The sequence below is a fragment of the Sebastes fasciatus genome, chromosome 2 (assembly GCF_043250625.1).
Source record: "Sebastes fasciatus isolate fSebFas1 chromosome 2, fSebFas1.pri, whole genome shotgun sequence".
Taxonomy (NCBI): domain Eukaryota; kingdom Metazoa; phylum Chordata; class Actinopteri; order Perciformes; family Sebastidae; genus Sebastes; species Sebastes fasciatus.
In genome coordinates, this window is record NC_133796.1 from 23612215 (window position 1) to 23629459 (window position 17245).

At 42.5% G+C, this 17245-nt stretch overlaps 1 protein-coding gene across 4 annotated transcripts in view; it reads right to left on the reverse strand.

Moving 5' to 3' along the window:
* The window catches only part of pcdh17 (protocadherin 17), a 61742-nt gene extending 49883 nt beyond the window's left edge, over positions 1-11859 (reverse strand). For 2 of the 4 annotated variants that reach the window (XM_074614663.1, XM_074614662.1), the window contains exons 1-2: positions 11134-11859; positions 7776-10369 (exon numbers count right to left, since the gene is read on the reverse strand). In XM_074614663.1, coding sequence (XP_074470764.1) covers positions 7776-10058 — 2283 coding nt within the window. In that variant the 5' untranslated portion in view covers positions 10059-10369; positions 11134-11859. Of the gene's footprint in view, positions 1-7565; positions 10370-11133 lie in introns of all 4 variants that reach the window. The other 2 variants (XM_074614661.1, XM_074614660.1) reach the window with 2 other exon arrangements.
* Between the last annotated feature and the right edge of the window lie 5386 nt (positions 11860-17245).

Here is a 17245-nt window from a genome sequence, read left to right on the forward strand (position 1 = left end):
AAGAGCGGAGAGAAAGAAAGGGAATCCGAAAAGGAAGAGAGTCAGAGCGAGAGCGGGGGGGAGGCGAGGAAGAGAGAGAGTGAGCACTAGCACTAGCACTTCTTTTTTTTTTTTTTAACTAAACAATGCTCAGAGCGATAGATAATGAAATACAGTATTTCAGTACCAAACAGAGGAAAAATCAATAAGAAACGGAGCAAACCAGCAATTGATCTGAATGCTAAAGGCCCCAAAAAGATTTCTCTCAAAGACATAAACCCAGTGAGGGGCCAATTGAGTACATCTGTGTAGTACAATGGAAAAAGATGCGACCGGCCAAATATACCATTTTCAATACGCCATTAGCACTCAGCGTCGCCACTGCTACCCTGAAGAGCAGCCACAGTCAAACGTTTGATGACAAATCTTGTGTGCCCGCCACTTAGAGGGCCTTTTGTTTAGGCAATAACATCTGAGAGTGCCGACTCATTCGCCTCTGTTGCCACAAAACACATAACAGCCACTGCAAAACACAGTGGCTGTCAATTCCCCTCAGACGCACACAGGGCTCTAGACATGGGAGTCAGATTTCAAACTGTGCTACAGATATAAGCGGGAACAGAGAAGACAGTGGGATCTCTCTCCTATTAGAGTGTTGGATCTTCTCACACACACACAAACATGCAAACATACACTGGCAGGATTACATCGTTTAGAAAAATACTCCTCAAATTGCAAAGCAAACTGTCGTTTCCTGGATTACTGCAATGTACTCCAGTGGTTGTACGGCGTGGGAGAAGAAGCCGTTTTACTGCGTCTTGTTTTGACATGTAGTTAGGTGAAATTAGAGAAAATGAGACGGTATTCATGGTATATCCCTCCAATCAATTAATCACATTACTGATGAAGCTGAAGAAGTGCTGAACTGTGGAAGGCAAGGACAAGGAGAGAGAGGTTCAGGGAGAAAGGGATAAATCATTTCTCTTATACTAATGAGATAGAAGGTGAGAACAGATTCACATAACTCATTCTTTGAGCTGCGTGTTGTTTCTACAGCACATGCCTGGGGGGCACAGTGAGGGAAGATGTGGCAGGAATAAAAGCTCTCTCAGGTTGGACCGGTGCCAAGACACAGCGGAGCGAGTTCCACTTTGTTTGACTTTGAAAGTGTTTGATTTACAGCAAGGAGACCCAGCTGCTGGCAGTTCAAAGAATACATCACCACGCCATGTACGCCGGTGTAGCCCTCTGTGTGCTGTGCATCTCAGCGCACATTACCGGGAGGTCACTCCTATATATATATTTATATATAGCTGCAGCCCCAGCACCCTGCTGGTCAAAACGTTAAGTCTTACGACCCCAGGAGGGATCTAAGAGCCCTCAGGGGGCAGGCGGCCCCAACAGGGAAGCCTATTCCAATCTGAGGGAACCAGCGAGACCGCTGCTTCAGAGCACAGCTGGTGGTTTATACAGGTGCGTGTGTGCGCGTGCACTTAGATACACACGCACACAGACATGCCAGCTGAATCTTAGATTCCTCCACTGTGAAGGTGATGTTTTGTTCTCTTGTTTTCGGGACCTCTGTTGATGCTAGGTTGGCTCCTTGTACCGGAGTTGTTTGAGCGCACTGCCATCAGCACCAATAGTTCAAAACCTTCTGGGTGCATGCACAGAAATCTTGGCACAATCTTCTTTTTCCACTCTATAAAGTATTCTGTGCATTCGAGTAATTCATATATATATATATATATATTAAAAAAAAACACCCTACAGTAAAAGGATTGTACAAAATGCACAGATCCATCTAGTGTAGGTGTGCAATTGAAATGCAAAAGAAATATGGGCAGCGTGCAGTATCAGCATGGTCAAGAAAACAAGACACACCGGCACACAAATAGACAAACACAAATGACTGGCAAAATACCCAAGTCAGGCCCTCAGTAGCCTTGTTAGAACAGAATAGAAAAGTAATTACTAAGTCTGATAGGACTTGATCTGAAACCACTTAAAATGCCAGTCTGTCTAAGGAAGCTCAACAAAGCTAAACAATGGCACTTGCTACTCAACAAAATTACATGACAGTATGACATGATATTTTGAAGCTCCGGTGTCAGTGAATTATTGTGAGTTGTGATCATCCACTTCCCCTCGCACACAAACGCACAATGACTGGAGAGCGAACGTCCACTGACAATCTGCTATTGTGGCCATGTCATCTCCAATAGGCTGCTTCTTATTGAGCCTAGCAAATTGGTTTAATGTGTCCGGCCAATCTGGCTTGTATCACAGAGGTCAACTTGTGTTCTCATATCCTGTCTCTTTCTCTACACTTGAAAAAAGAAACAAATCTCTTTTGTTTCCCTGCGCTGCCAGGTTGGGAGGTCTGTTAAAATAATGAAATTAAGCAGCAGAGATAAGTGTTGTGTCCAAATGAATGCACAACAGCTGGCTGAAAGGAGTTCTAGTAAAACCATTATAATATATCTATCTATCTATGACTACATTTTTACTCTACTAGAGTTTGTTAGAAGTTACAGGGGCAACTTGTGTTTAGTGGTGGACATACGTATATATTCAATTATTCAGCAGGGTTACTTGGATTTTTGAGAACTTGCAATAAATAAAACATTCACTTCCACAGATGCCTCCGATCTCAAACAAATTTCCCGGGTAATATATTTCTGCAAATGAACTCTTAATTTTGTAAATCTTTGAAGAATTTCCAGCCTTACTTCGTTTAATGTTTTTCATGGAAATAGTGGCCAAAGAAAACATTAAAATTGAGGGTAAAGATCAACACATTGGTGGTGTTTATTATTACCAGAACAGAATTTCTCACACTTTCCAAAACTTGAGAATGTTGTGTTCAAAGAGAAGAACTGGCTGCTTGGCATATTACTACAGTGATCCCCCCGCTTTCTCTCGCGCTGCATCACATTGCAAACCAGGAAATTAATACTCAAATTCGGCTTCTATCAGAAAGTAAGTAGCTTCTGTTTCCCACCTTCTCCCCTTCCTCCCCCCCATGTTCACAAATGTGTAGCCAGAGACCTCTGATGTTTATCGTGACATCTTCCGCCTCCCTCTGATTTGTTAAACGTTATGATTTATTAATGAAAGAGGATGCAAATATAGCTGCTGTTTTGTGCTGTGCGTTACACTCCTGCTACAGCTTCAAGACATACTGTACTGAAACAAGCCCCTCTGCAAACTGAAATACCACTAATGGCAGCTAATAAACAAAACACTCAATGACAAAATGTCTATATTTTGGTTGTGCAGAGATAACATAATTTACTGTTCTTCCCCAGAGCTACATTCTGTGGTCTAGATGCACTTCCTCTCAGTTGTATCTATCATATGAGCTTGGGGGAGATGAAGAAAAATAAAACTGCCTATTAATAATTCAGAATTTTCAGCATGTAGTGTTATGTACAGTAGCAGCAGGTTTATTTGAGGAAATATGAAGATACACCCTAAGGCGAGCTGATAATTTTCTTTTAATGCACTGGCATGCTGACATAAAACAAATGTGGCCTAGTGGCCCAGAAGAGCTCAATTGGGGGACAAAAGCACACAAATTACAAATAGCTTCTTGAACTGTCTCTCAGTCCTATAAATGGCTGTTGAGACGAACTGCATCTAGTTGCTGAGCTGCTCAATCCTGTCAGTAAGCGGGCTCCAGTACATACAGGTTTACCAAACTCATTCCATAGAAAGCTCCAGAGGAAAGCAGTTATCTGAAGATGAAGGGAGAGGGAGAGAAATGAAATAAAGAGCGCTTTTCTATTCATTGCCTCAGTGGCCACTGAAGTGTGGGAGCAATTTCAATACAATATACAGCGGAGGCTTTGATAAGACTTTTCGGTAGAATCCTTAAAAAACAGCCCGAGCCCGCTTACATGTGCATCTGTGTGTTTGTGTGCATGTGCATGAGCTTATGTGTGTGTGTGTGTGTGTGTTCCTTGGAGGAAGGGTGTTTCAAGGTTCGGACAAATGCAAGATTGTCCCGCTCATAAAAGAGAGGGGCTCTGTCACGGAGCCTGCCAGCTAAAGGCTTAAATCACATGCCTAGAATGCACAATGACGTTACACCCACACACACACATACACACGCGCACGCACACACACACAATCTCCCTAAATTATGCAGAGCAAGACCATTCCTGGAAGCACCCATTTTCAACATCTGCTCCAGCTACATTGTTGGCATGCACATGCTCAACCTAAACAGATTCAAAGGAGCGAACATTTTATCTCCTATATTGTATACGCGCCGCTTAAATGATCAAAGTGGCACCTCTTAGCTGCTTTTTTTCAGCATTCTTTAAATTCACTCAATGTTTATGCTGCCAGTCATTTTTAGAATCCATCCAAAGACCTTGGTTTATTATGATTTGTTACAAGAGAAGTCGGCCTTGATTTTCTCATTTATATGCAGTCAAATTGTGTGCACATTTTACATCATGGATTAAGTGCTTGGTAAATTCAATGATTGCCATTTAGAACAAGTGTAACAAAATAGTGCCACGCAGGCAATTCCAGAAAAATATTCCATGTGTTTGTAACATATTCATGTCTGACATTTTTCATTAGAGCCGCAGGAGCCTCCCTACCAAGTGACAAGTGACAATGTTAAGTCAGCAGAGACTAGAGCCCCTTTTCTCCTTGACACCCTCATCTCAATGCCACCGTACACAAGGCAGAATGCCGCCACCTAAAGGCGGCTTTTATAGCCTTTCAGTCCCCCTTTGCCTCCGTACCACCTGCACCTTATTAACATGGATGGTCTCCCACCGAGACAGGATTCCGTTTAATTAGAGTTTCATGGTGAATCAAATTACTACACTCGAAACTTATCAAAACAAATCAATATGATAAATTATGGGGCCATTTAAAAGTAATGACACAGGAGTCTTTGGATGTTTGGTAACAATGAGGGCAGCCCCCCGAAAAAGGTGGGAAGAAAGCAGCGGAGAAACATGTGAAGCAGTCAGTGGGCCACAGCCTGGCACAGCTGCTGAAGTTCAATATAATGTGGGACAAAAAATCCTAAGATGTATTCAAGACGGAGTGGGCGCAGCGCAGGCTCCCTCTTTTTGGAGCAATTTACTGAAATCCCTTCTTCCTGAGCATTGAGGAATTTTGCAGCAGATTGGTTTTAACCTTGATTCCACACTAAGTAATTCCCTTCAACGCCTTAAGCGGAATTAGGCATCATTACGTATCATCCATCTCCTTATCCCAGGAATTCTCTTTAGAAATGAAATGAAGCTCTCCACTGGGCCGGGCGCTAGCACGGTGGTGACAATGATAAGGCCAGCAGAGCTCGGCTGATATGTTCATATTATTCCCCTCTCCCTGCTAGAGACCAAGCCCAGCCTGTCTGCCAGTGCACCACTATAAAACATCATTAGAGGCCAGCAGCAGTAGTGTGGAGAGAGACTGGGAGTTGCAGGCGGCTACAGTCGCCCCACTAGATGCAGATGAAGACAGCAGCACTAAGGTGCCCTTGTGAAAGTGACTGAGCAGGCGATATGCTCTCCCGCTTTATCCATCTCTTTATTTATTTTTCCTATTTAGCCTCTCCTCCCGTGGCAACTGTAGTGACAGATGGGCTGAGAGGCCTTGGGATCGATGGAAGGGGAATTCTGTCTTTGTTTCCTGACATTTTTCCCATAGCCACTCTCCTCTGACTCAGGTTACTTACTGTCCACACCAACGGAGAGAGGAGGCAGAGGCAGGGGAGGAGGGAGGAAAGTGATACGCTTCTGTACAGATTCTGAAGAAACTTAATGCCTCAGGCCATATCCCTCTACACAGGTTTCCGTTGAATAATACAATAGAGCACCCTGCACGCCTGATGCGTCGAGGGGACCCTCTGTAAACAAGACACTAAGGAACGTGTTGTTGCTGCTCTTGCTTGTATTCCCTTTGACAGTCTGAAGGGGGAGAAAAAAAGTAAGTGCACAAAATGGATGTGCAACAGCCTCACACGGTATAATTCATCACCACTACATTAGCAGAGAAACAGCCTGCAGAATGGACCAGCAATTAATTTGTCCCTCTGATTAGGAAGCCTTAACGGTCTTTGTGCTGACCCTTGCCCTATGCAGCTGGCTCATAATAGAAGCAGGGCTGAGACTGAGAGTGGGAACAACAGACAGTGGCCTTCCTCCCTGGTGGGAACACGTCACATCTGATCACAGTCATCGTCACATCCACATCCAGAGCAAATAGTGGGATAGAAAAGACAGCACAGAGCCTAATGGAGAGACTAATAGTTGCAGTCCATCGGGATGTAACGGAAAGGAATGTCATTCTCTATTGTGCCAAATAGTATAAGGCCATAGGCGGAATGCAATAATACTAAAACTCACTGAGGTCTGTTTATTATTTCTATCAAAATATATTAGGGACATACTTTTTTATATGTGAACAATAGGTAAACATCAGAAAAAAGGGTTTGCTACCGCTGCCCATTATCCCCAGTATTACATACGACTGTCTTAAGCAGGCCTTAATCCTCGTCTGACACGACAGACTTTTAATGGGCTTAAGGCCAAAGACACAGAGAAGTTATCACGTTAGAGGCTTATACACCCAAGTACTCCACACAAAGACGCATAAAGTAGCTGTGAAAATAAGTACAATCCGCTAATCTCTAGGAATTAAAATCGCTAGAATTAACCACGAGGAGCTGTAGAATTTGATGACTGACTTGATGTTAAACAGTCACTTGAAACAGTAAACATGCATCTGTCACTGTTTGTGGACGGGGGGAGGAGGGGGCGGGTGTATATGTGAATATATGTGTGTCTGTATGTGTCTATACTACATATATGAGTGTGTCGACAAGTCATATTGCTCTACCTGTAAAGTCAACTAAATGTAACACAGTTTAACTTTGTAGTCTGTATTATACTTATTCTAAATGTCCCTATTAGGGACAGGAATTTAAAATTAGCAGTAGTTATAAATGCTGTGACACATTGCATTGCATAATTATTGTGCACTTACCGACAGTATGTATATTGTATTTGGCCCTATCGAATACGCATTTAAATGACATAAATGAAAATGAATACATAATTATGTATATTTTCAGTAAATCCAGTTATCGGATTTGGACATGCAAGGGTTTGTGGGATAAAATGGAATTGGTCCTAAAAAAAAAAAAACACATACCTGATTATAACTCAGCCACAGGCTAAACTCTTTATTCCACAGGAATGAAACGACAGTGATTGAATGATTAATGAAAAATTTCTACATGGAAACTGATTTCAAAAGCCTGCCGTGACATATTTCAAGCACAACTGATTTGTGTCGATGTCACCGGCTCTGTTCTATGAGAGCACCCGAATGACTGTTTAATCCTTCTAATGCTCTCCCCTCCCTCCCTTCTTCTTCTCTCTCTATGCTCTTGGGCCTCTCTGCCTCTGCCTGTCCTTATCTTCTTTTTCTTTCATTTTATAAAAAAACAAGGGGCAAATGTTGATATAGGAAATGGGGGGGGCTTTCTGAGGGTTGTGACGTGAAAATGGTGGCATAACAGTGAAGGAGAGGAGTGCAATTTATCTTACCTGTATGATGGACATGCGGTTAGTAGGTGTGTCTGTAGTGCTGGTGACTGGGCCTGTGAAGCTGGTGTGGCATCCCACGTGGCCTTGGGGCACGCTGAGGTTATTGGCAGTGGGCTTGAGGTACATGACCTCTGACCTTGGTGAGCTGAGTGGCAGGCGTGTCTGGTAGTCAAAGTACATGGGAGAGGTGGCCAAGGAAGGGCTGCTTACCACATTCATCACATTCATGGCATCCCGCTCCTCCACTTCGCTCTGCACCAGCATGATGTCGTTCTTGTTAATCTTCTTCTTCTTGCCTTTCCCCAGCTGAGGGTGCGAGTACTCTGCAATGCGACAATTATAGGTGCGGATCTCCTTGTTTTCTCGTTTGCACTTGATTGCTATGGTCACCATGGCAGCCAGAAGCATGATGGATATGATGCTTAGAGTTACAATGAGAGGCAGGGACATGTCCCAGTTCTGATTGTCCTTTGTGCGCGGCAGTCCATCAGGAGGACGTCCGTTGGAGGCCTTGATCATGAGCCTGGCGGCAGCAGTGAGAGTTGGCTTGCCGTGGTCCGATACTCGGATGATCAGCTCCACAATGGGGTTCACGTCGTCCCAGAATGGGTGGGATGTTCGCACCTCCCCAGTCACCGGATCAATCTCAAAGAGGTGCTCCTCGTTGCCATCTGAGATCTCATATGTGAGCCTCCCACTCTCCCCATAGTCATTATCCACCGCCCTCACTGTGGTGACAATGTAGCCAACGCCAACATTGCGCGGCACATGGATTTCAGCCGTGTCGTTTAGGAGCAGGGGCAGAACTATGACAGGGATGTTGTCGTTGACGTCCAGGACACTGATGCGCACCGTGGCGTTGCTTTCCAGGTGTGGAGATCCTGCATCTCTAGCAAGAACCTTAAAGTCAAAATACTTTATTTGCTCATAGTTAAAAGATCTCACAGCGTAGATGGCTCCATTCGCGGCATTCACATTAACATAGGTGTTGACATCACCCCCACTCACATTGGAGTTGATTATGCTGTAGTACACTGTGCCATTCTGGCCAAGGTCGGGGTCATGTGCCAGAACCGAACCGAGGTACTCCCCAGGGATGTTGTTCTCAGGTATTTGAAGGAGGTAAACTGACTTGGTGAAGCGAGGAACGTTGTCATTCTCATCCAGAATCTTTACGGTGAAGGATTTTGTGGAGTTTAGAGGAGGAAGGCCGTTGTCTTTGGCCACGATGGTGACATTGTACTCATCCTGCACCTCTCTGTCCAAGGGCCTGTCTGTCACCACAGTATAGAAGTTATCATAGTTCTCCTCAAGTTTAAAAGGGACACTACCCAGCACTCTGCACTGAAGCTGCCCATTCCTGCCTGAGTCCTTGTCTGTGACACGGACCAGAGCAATGACAGTGCCTGGAGGTGCTGCCTCGCTGATGGCACCCTGTCTCACAGACACAAAGCCTATAGACGGCCAGTTATCATTCCTGTCAAGCACTTTAACAGTGACTTTACAATGGCCTGGGATTGGATTGGGACCGAGATCCTTTGCCTGGATGTCAATCTCAATAACAGGGCTCTCTTCGTAGTCAATTTCGCCCTGAATCTTTATGACCCCTGTTCTGGAATCTATGGAAAAGAGCTCCCGGATTCTCTCGGGGGCATAGCCACTAAAAGAATAGACTACTTGTCCATTGTTGCCCTCATCAGGATCGGTGGCGTTTAAATCGATCAGCACTTTACCAGGGGCTGAATTTTCAGGTATTTCTACAACATATGAGGGCTGATCAAACACAGGGCTGTTGTCATTGGAATCAATAACTTTAACATTTATCTGCATGGTACCTGACCTAGGATATTCCCCCCCATCTGTGGCTGACAAAATGAGGGTGTGATGGCTTCGCTCTTCTCGGTCTAATGGTCGTTGAATAACTAATTCTGGGAATTTAGTCCCGTCCCCACGGGCTTTTACCTCCAAGGAAAAGAGATTGTAGTCATCGCGTGTTATTTGATAGGTTTTCAGGCCGTTCTCCCCTGCATCTGGGTCATGCGCGCTGGTCAGAGGAAAGCGTGTCCCTGGCACTGCATTTTCAGAAATGTCAATGTCAATCTGATCCGAGGGGAAAGCTGGCGAGTTGTCGTTAATGTCCTGAATATCTATTTTGATCATGCAGATCTCCTTGTCATTGGCAAACACCTCCATGGAGAGCTGGCACTTGGGGTTTCTCTTGCACAAGGTTTCCCTGTCGATGCGCTGCTTTGTGTACAGCAGTCCGCTTTGGGGGTCCACGTCGATGAGATGCGGAGCCGAGTTCTCCAGCACCCTGAAGTTGGCTTTCTTACCCTGTCCCGGCCCAACCTGTTCGATTCCGAGTCTGGCATCTTTGGCAATGTTCCCAATCACTGTCCCCGGACCCTGTTCCTCCGGGACAGAGTAATTCAAGTTTTTCAATGTCAGGGCTTGAGCCCATAAGAGGAGGAAAAAGAAAATAGAAAGATACATCCCCACTCCGGTAAAAGCTGCTATAATCTGTGTTGTATTTACGCTTCCCTTGACCTGTTGATATTTTGATCAAATTTGGTGTTTCTATTATTCGGGATCAAATAAAGAGTTCTGTTCATCCTGTGAGGCCTTGGCATTTGTCTTTGTGGATTGTCTTTGCTCTCGGTCTCTCTCTTTTCCTCTGCCTCTTCCAGCAATCTGTGGTGCTGAACACCTAATTTATATTCAGCTGAGCGCCCAGACTCATCTGAGCAATAATCGCGATCCAGTCTCCAAACAGAATAGTCATTGTAAGCGTTCACTCATACCACCTACGAAGGAAAACAGAAAAGAAAAATATAGATTTATTATAACGTATATGTGTCAAATATAGTCATCTAAATAAAAACAAGACTAAGGTATAGCTATTCTGCCTGTAAGAAACCAGATCCACCGCTGAGCCAAAAATGAAACAGGGCTCATGTGTAATTCATCTCCACAATTATGGGGGAAGCTTGTCAATTAGTTAACCTTGGGAAGACACTCGGCGCAGCCCAGAAACACAGGACATAATGCTTCTTCTCCTTGTAGCTTATTTACTACATTATAGAACAGAATGCAGTTTTATAATGTATCTCTAATGGGCAATGCACAACCCTGACCCTATTGTGGCACATTTCACACATTAGGAGAATGCTGACTGAAACAGTAATAGGGCAACTTTAATAATAATATGGTAACACTGCAACGGAAGATGGTCTATTGTGGCGGCTATTTGAATAAGTGTGTATAAAATGAGCCTCTTATACACGCATTAACAAATCCGCATAATCCGGATATTTACAATGAGCCTTATAAAAATGCATAAATGAGCTGCCAACGTCTCAGCACAGCCGTGTAATTCTCTCCACTGAATGCCCTCTGTTTCTCTCTCTGTCTCTCTCTCTGCAAGATTTCCTCAGAAGAAGCTGTTGCATTCGCGTGCATTGGGATATAACAAACCGTTTGGAAATGAGCAACAGACGTGGTGCTTCCAGAGGGAAATTACGCAGCAGAGGAGACCTAAAGAACATATAAAAGATGAAAAAAAACTTACCAAAAGAAACTGCTGTGCGTGTAATAGTCCAAAAAATAGAAGTATATAAGAAAAAGCAGTCAGTTCCAGCAGGTTTCAAAAGGGAGAGTTTCATCCCTATACCAGTATCCTCTTTCCTCTTTCCCCGTGCAGGAGGAGAAGCCACAAGCCTCCTCTGCTGCTGCACACGCTGCACGACTACAGTGCAGCGCAGTGGAAATGAAAAAAAAAAAAAAAAAAAAGTGCTCCAGAAAAGTATGACTGTAATGTCAATGAGCTGAAGTCCTCTCCGCTGTCTGATTAGGATTCAGCGGCTCGCCTTCATGCCTGCAGTGAGTCACCGTGTGTTCAGGAAAAAGGGAAAAACTGTTCGGAGATATAGTCTCTATGAGGAGACAACTAAAACATCCAGATGTGCTGTAACGTAGATCCAAAGTGGATAGATTTTTAAAAGGCGAGCAGTGTTTTTGTCCCGAAACAGCGTCCTGGCATTTTGTCCTTGTCCTCCGTGTCCCCGTCTCCGTCAAAGTCCACACACACAGAGAGACAGACAGCTGCCGTAGAAAGGTGGTCAGTAACAACCCTGCATCCTGCCACAAGTCTGTCTGGAGCTGTCAGGGAAAAAAGGGTGATTTTCTTCTATATATATATATACGCACAGTCGTTCTTTAGTATTTTACGCACGTAACGCAGCCCTAAAGCGCACAGAAGGCTTCCTCTCACTGACTGAAGTCCGGACACCGCATGGTGCATTAAACATTGTCGCTACTCCTCTGGCAGCCAATGAATTTGAAGAGGTGGGGAAGAGAAGGAGGGGATTCAAAAGCCGCTTTGGGTACAGACTACAAATGATTGGTGGCTCGCAGTTCACCGGTGGTGCATCTGTGTTTTTTCAAATATCACACTCACATTGTTGTTTACAATAAGAGGAGGAACCGTGCAGTTGGGAAAGCTCTGCCAAAGAGACTTAAAGGAGGGGTCAGGGCTGGATTTCAGTTAGGTCGTTTGTCAAAGAACAGACTGAGATTTGAATTCAGTGGAAAAAATAATTCATTGTAATGAACTGAAATTAATCTTTATTCAGGAATTTAAATGTATTCAGAGCAGAGAGACAAAATGTTAAAGGTCCCATATCGTGCTCATTTTCAAGTTCATACTTGTATTTTGTGTTTCTAATAGAATATGTTTACATGCTATAATGTTTAAAAAAACACTTTATTTTCCTCATACTGTCTGTCTGCATTTACCTGTATTTACCCTCTGTCTAAAACGCTCCGTTTGTCAGGAAACAGATAATAAGATTTGAATTCAGTGGAGAATTCCTTTATTCTGGAATTTAAATATATTCAAAGCAGAGAGACAAAATGTTAAGTCTAATGCAAAAGCTTAGATATACAGTATATAGGCCTAATTGTAATTACTTAAAAATGTTAACTTTAGGATGATTTTTTATTTTTTTATTTTTTATTATTTTATTTTTTTTTATTTAACCTTTATTTAACCAGGAGTAAAAACTCATTGAGATCAAAAATATCTTTTCCAAGAGTGTCCTGGCCAAGATAGGCAGCACCACAGTTGCAGACATAAAACAAACATAACAATTGAAAACGAAGACAAAGAGCAAATTACAGAATCATAAGGTATTACAAAACATTCATCAACATTCAAAACATCTACAGCCAGATGTGCCTGTATCCAAATCTTTTAGAAGCGCTTTAAAGACTTTCAGTGAGACCAGCTCTCCAAGTTTCAGCTAATTTTGTATCTGATTCCAAGAAGAGGGAGCAACATTGAACGCCCTTTTCTCCCAGTTCAGTACGGACTTTGGGGACTGTTAGTAGGATTAAGTCCTGGGAGCGAAGACGGTAACTTCCCGTACTTTTTTGAAGTATGTAGGTCCATAGGTAAGATGGGAGCAGACCAAAAATAACCTTATACTACAGTCTATGATTATGACTGATTGGATTGTGTGTGTTTTTATGTACCCCTCCAGTGTCCAGTGGCATTCTTCATATTGCAGCCATCTACTTTAGATGTGTTTGAACTCAAATTTGAAGTTTTATATTATAAATAAATCCCCTGTACCAGTACATGGATACAGTATCTTTAATTAGTATGTATTTATAGGTAACTAAAAGTGTTAAGTACCTGGGAAATAATGAGAGATGATCACAGTAGGTATTCAACGTGACAATATCACACATAATCTTTTTCATTAATATACTTTCACAATTATAGATTGAAAAGTTAATTTAACCGTGTCTTTCAAATTCCCATTATAAAGTAAAGAAACAACAGAAACTCGCCATTAAAAAGTTCTCACTGCAAATAGAGCTGAAATTATTTTGGTCCTCGATTAATTGTAATTTTTCAAGAGAAAGTCAAACATTAGCTAGTAGCTTCTCAGTGGTGATGATTTCAGGCTTTTTTTGTGTCTTATGTGATGGTATATTGAACATCTTTGTGTTTTGAACTGTTGGTCAGATGAAACAAGGACTTTGATGATGTCACCTTGGATTTAAGGAAATTGTAACGGGCATTTTAAAGACCACACAATTAAAGCTTCAGTAGGCAGAATGTTTATGGCATCATTGGGCAAAAAATCCATAATAACCATTCAGCATATTGTAATTGAAGTGTTCTGAGAGAAAACTAGACTTCTGCACCTCCTCATGGCTCTGTTTTCATGCTTTAAAAAATTTAGCCCGTGACGGGAGACTTTGGCCAATCACAGGTCATTTTAGAGAGAGAGCGCTCCTATTGAGCGTTCCTATTGGCTGTGACAGAGACGGCAGGCTCAAGCTCGGCTCTGATTGGTTGTTTTCCTCCGGTCTGTGAAATCTTGCAGATGCCATTAGGAGCACCGGAGGACACAGAGGCACATGTTATTTTTCAGATTACCTGTCTCACTACTGTCAGGATATAGTGACCGTTTTATAAAAATAATGTTTTTTAATCCTATTTGCTCCAATTCTACCCACTGCAGCTTTAACAAAACACGTAACAGATTGTTAAATAATGAAAACAATCTTTAACTGTGTAGGGGAACATACTAGACAGGCTGCAAATAGTGATCAAAGCTTTCTTACCATCTTGCTGTGTAACAATAATGCTAATCACTGAGGCACCATGCCATCCATATTTGTATTATTTAGCATTTAAAACACATCATAACTCATTTAATGTCCATAGAAATGTCAGATCACGGCCCAGAGGAATTTTAGTCGTCGTTGGACTCGACTGTTGTCATAGAGCTGCAGTTTTGTCAGAGTTTAAGCATGCCCTTCATTTGGTATTGCTATTTCAACATGTCAGCTTTGTTCAGTAGTCGATCCATGTATAAACATGGGTCTCAACCTCTCTGACTTTCCCGCTGACCTTTCTCTCTGACAGGAGGGAATGACATGAGTGTCAAAACCGTTCGTTAGTCAGGAAGCGACCACAGCTCATTATTAAACGGCAGGTTTGATGTACTAATGTCAAGATGTTGATAACTGATGAAGGTAAATGTCACATCACTGTCTCTATCTGCATACAGTTTGTGTGTGTGTGTGTTTATTTATTCAAATGTGATGCATATTTTGTCCACTAAGTGTACCTTCCTCTGAAGTCTTCAGGTCGTGTAGGCGTTCCATGACTTACAGATCCTGAGACAAAATGCTGCGTTGCGTTGAGCCAGATGTATTTTAGAAAATATGATTAGCACTTTGTGAGGAAATTAATGAGAAAATAATTCAATCTGCTCTTGAATGAAGTTGAATTATCCATTTTCATCATTGTTCCTACCACTTGTTTTTTTTATAATTTGTCCAAATAACATGTTAGCTTTTTCTCCCCTCGCCAACTACACAATGCTACACAGTGAGCTTAAACAATGGAAAATCACCTGCCTTGATGAAATGTCACCAGTGCTTCCAGAGATAAACCCAGCCATTAGCAGCTTTCTTCATTAGCCCAATTAAATGGCCCTCAGGAAATGCACTGACAGAAAGCGTATTTGGAATGGGCTGCTGGTGAACAGTTGCATTAAAACACTATTTCGCAAATTAAATTTCAATCTAATGGCAATGGCCTTTCTTCAGGTGGTAATAAGAGAGAGGAGGCCTCTTCCTGCCTATGCTATTTAACCCATTTTTGAATTCTATTTTCCTCCTTTTCCTACACTCTCTGAATTCACTTCTTCTTCCCTCGAGCAATACAAATGTGTTACACTGTTAGAAGAAATTTAAGCCATGAAGACGGACCATGTGGAGTCTGAGTGTGAGCGTTTTCTCTACTACCGGGTGAAAAAAAAAATCATGACTTTTACACATGGAGAGTTTTCCCCGCAGCAAACTGTCACCTCCTTCACTGCTACTTTTTACCTGCCTGTCGTTTGTCTCCCACATACATTTTTCCATGTTGCCATCTGAATCCGTGCCTCTCTTCTTCTTTACATTGTTCAACTCTTCGCTGTGTTGGAGGGAGGGAGAGGGGGAGTAGCACCTTATTGTTTACTTCCCTTTGCTGTGGTTCAGCGGTAGAGAAAAGCTTGTTTCCAACACAGTTTGAGTAACTCTTTGTCTTTGCCTATGATAGTATGAAAGCTGAGACAGCAGCACTGATGATATTTTTAAGTAGATGTGTCTCTTTCATTCTTCAAAGACATAAGCCCTCTGTGGTGTACATTAGTTACAGCACCCGTGTATAATGCAGCCTGACTGCACTAAGCTATTAATATTAATACTTGTTCCTACAGGTGACCCGCGTATGACACGCTTTGCTGAAAGTTAGTTCAACCCGCATTTGACCCCATATACTGCATATTATTACAGGATAATTCCTGAGCAGATAAAATAGCCTGTTGAAGCTGTAGTTCTCTCCAATTTAATGCCAAACCATAGAAATAAACTGGATTGCAACAAAATTAACTTTGAGTTTCATTTCAGTTTCCCTTTCACACTCTGTTGCTGGCTTAGGGGGGGTCTCTTCTCTGTCTCCTCACTGTCTTTCTCTGATGTCCGGCAGTAAATAAAGGTTTCAGTATGCTTCAATGTTCGATCTTGAGCATCCACTGGCCAGATACCATCAGCAACAACGATCTCTGGCAGAGAACAGGCCAACAACCTGTGGAAGAGGAGATCAAGAGAAGAAGATAGGGATGAATCGGCCACACAATCCGGAAACATGCATCACCAGGCAGGCCCTTAGATGGAACTCCCAAGGCACAAGAAAGAGAAGACAGCCCAAGCTGACGAAGGGACCTCAAGACTGACATCAAGCAGACCGGGCTGGATGGCCCAGAACAGGAGACTCTGGCGAACTGTGGTCAACGGCCTATGCTCCATGACAAAGAACGATAGGTGTAAGTAAGTAAGTACAGTATGTACAAAGTGTTGTCTACATACATCTAAAGGTAAACGTGTTTATACTAGAGCTGTCAAAGTTAATGCGATAATAATGCCTTGACGCAAATTCATTTTAACACCAATAGTTTCTTCGACGCATTAACGCAACTTGCAATTTTTAGGTTGTAGTGGTCTCAGTTTTAAAGCTAGAGTAAAGATACAGGCATTATATTAAACTACAAAACCTAATTCATTGATACCAACCATGTCATGCTAGCTTGTCATGAAGGAGGTTAAATAACGCTCCAAACTTACACTAAAGTTTGGCGTGGAAAAACTGGCATGGCCATTTTCAAAGGGGTACCTTGACCTCTGACCTCAGGATATGTGGATGAAAATGGGTTCTATGGGTACCCACAAGTCTCCTCTTTACAGACATGCCCACTTTATGATAATCACACGTAGTTTTTGGCAAGTCATAGTCAAGTCAGCACACTGGCACACTGACAGCTGTTGTTGCCTGTTGGGCTGCAGTTTGCCATGTTATAATTTGTCATTTATATTTTTTATGCTAAATGCAGTACCTGTGAGGGTTTCTGGACAACGTTTGTCATTGTTTTGTGTTGTTAATTGATTTCCAATAATAAATATATACATACATTTGCATAAAGCAAGCATATTTGTCCACTCCCATGTTGATAAGAGTATTTAATACTTGACAAATCTCCCTTTAAGGTACATTTTGAACGGATAGAAAATGTGCGTTTCATTTGCGATTAATTGTGATTAACTATGGACCATCATGC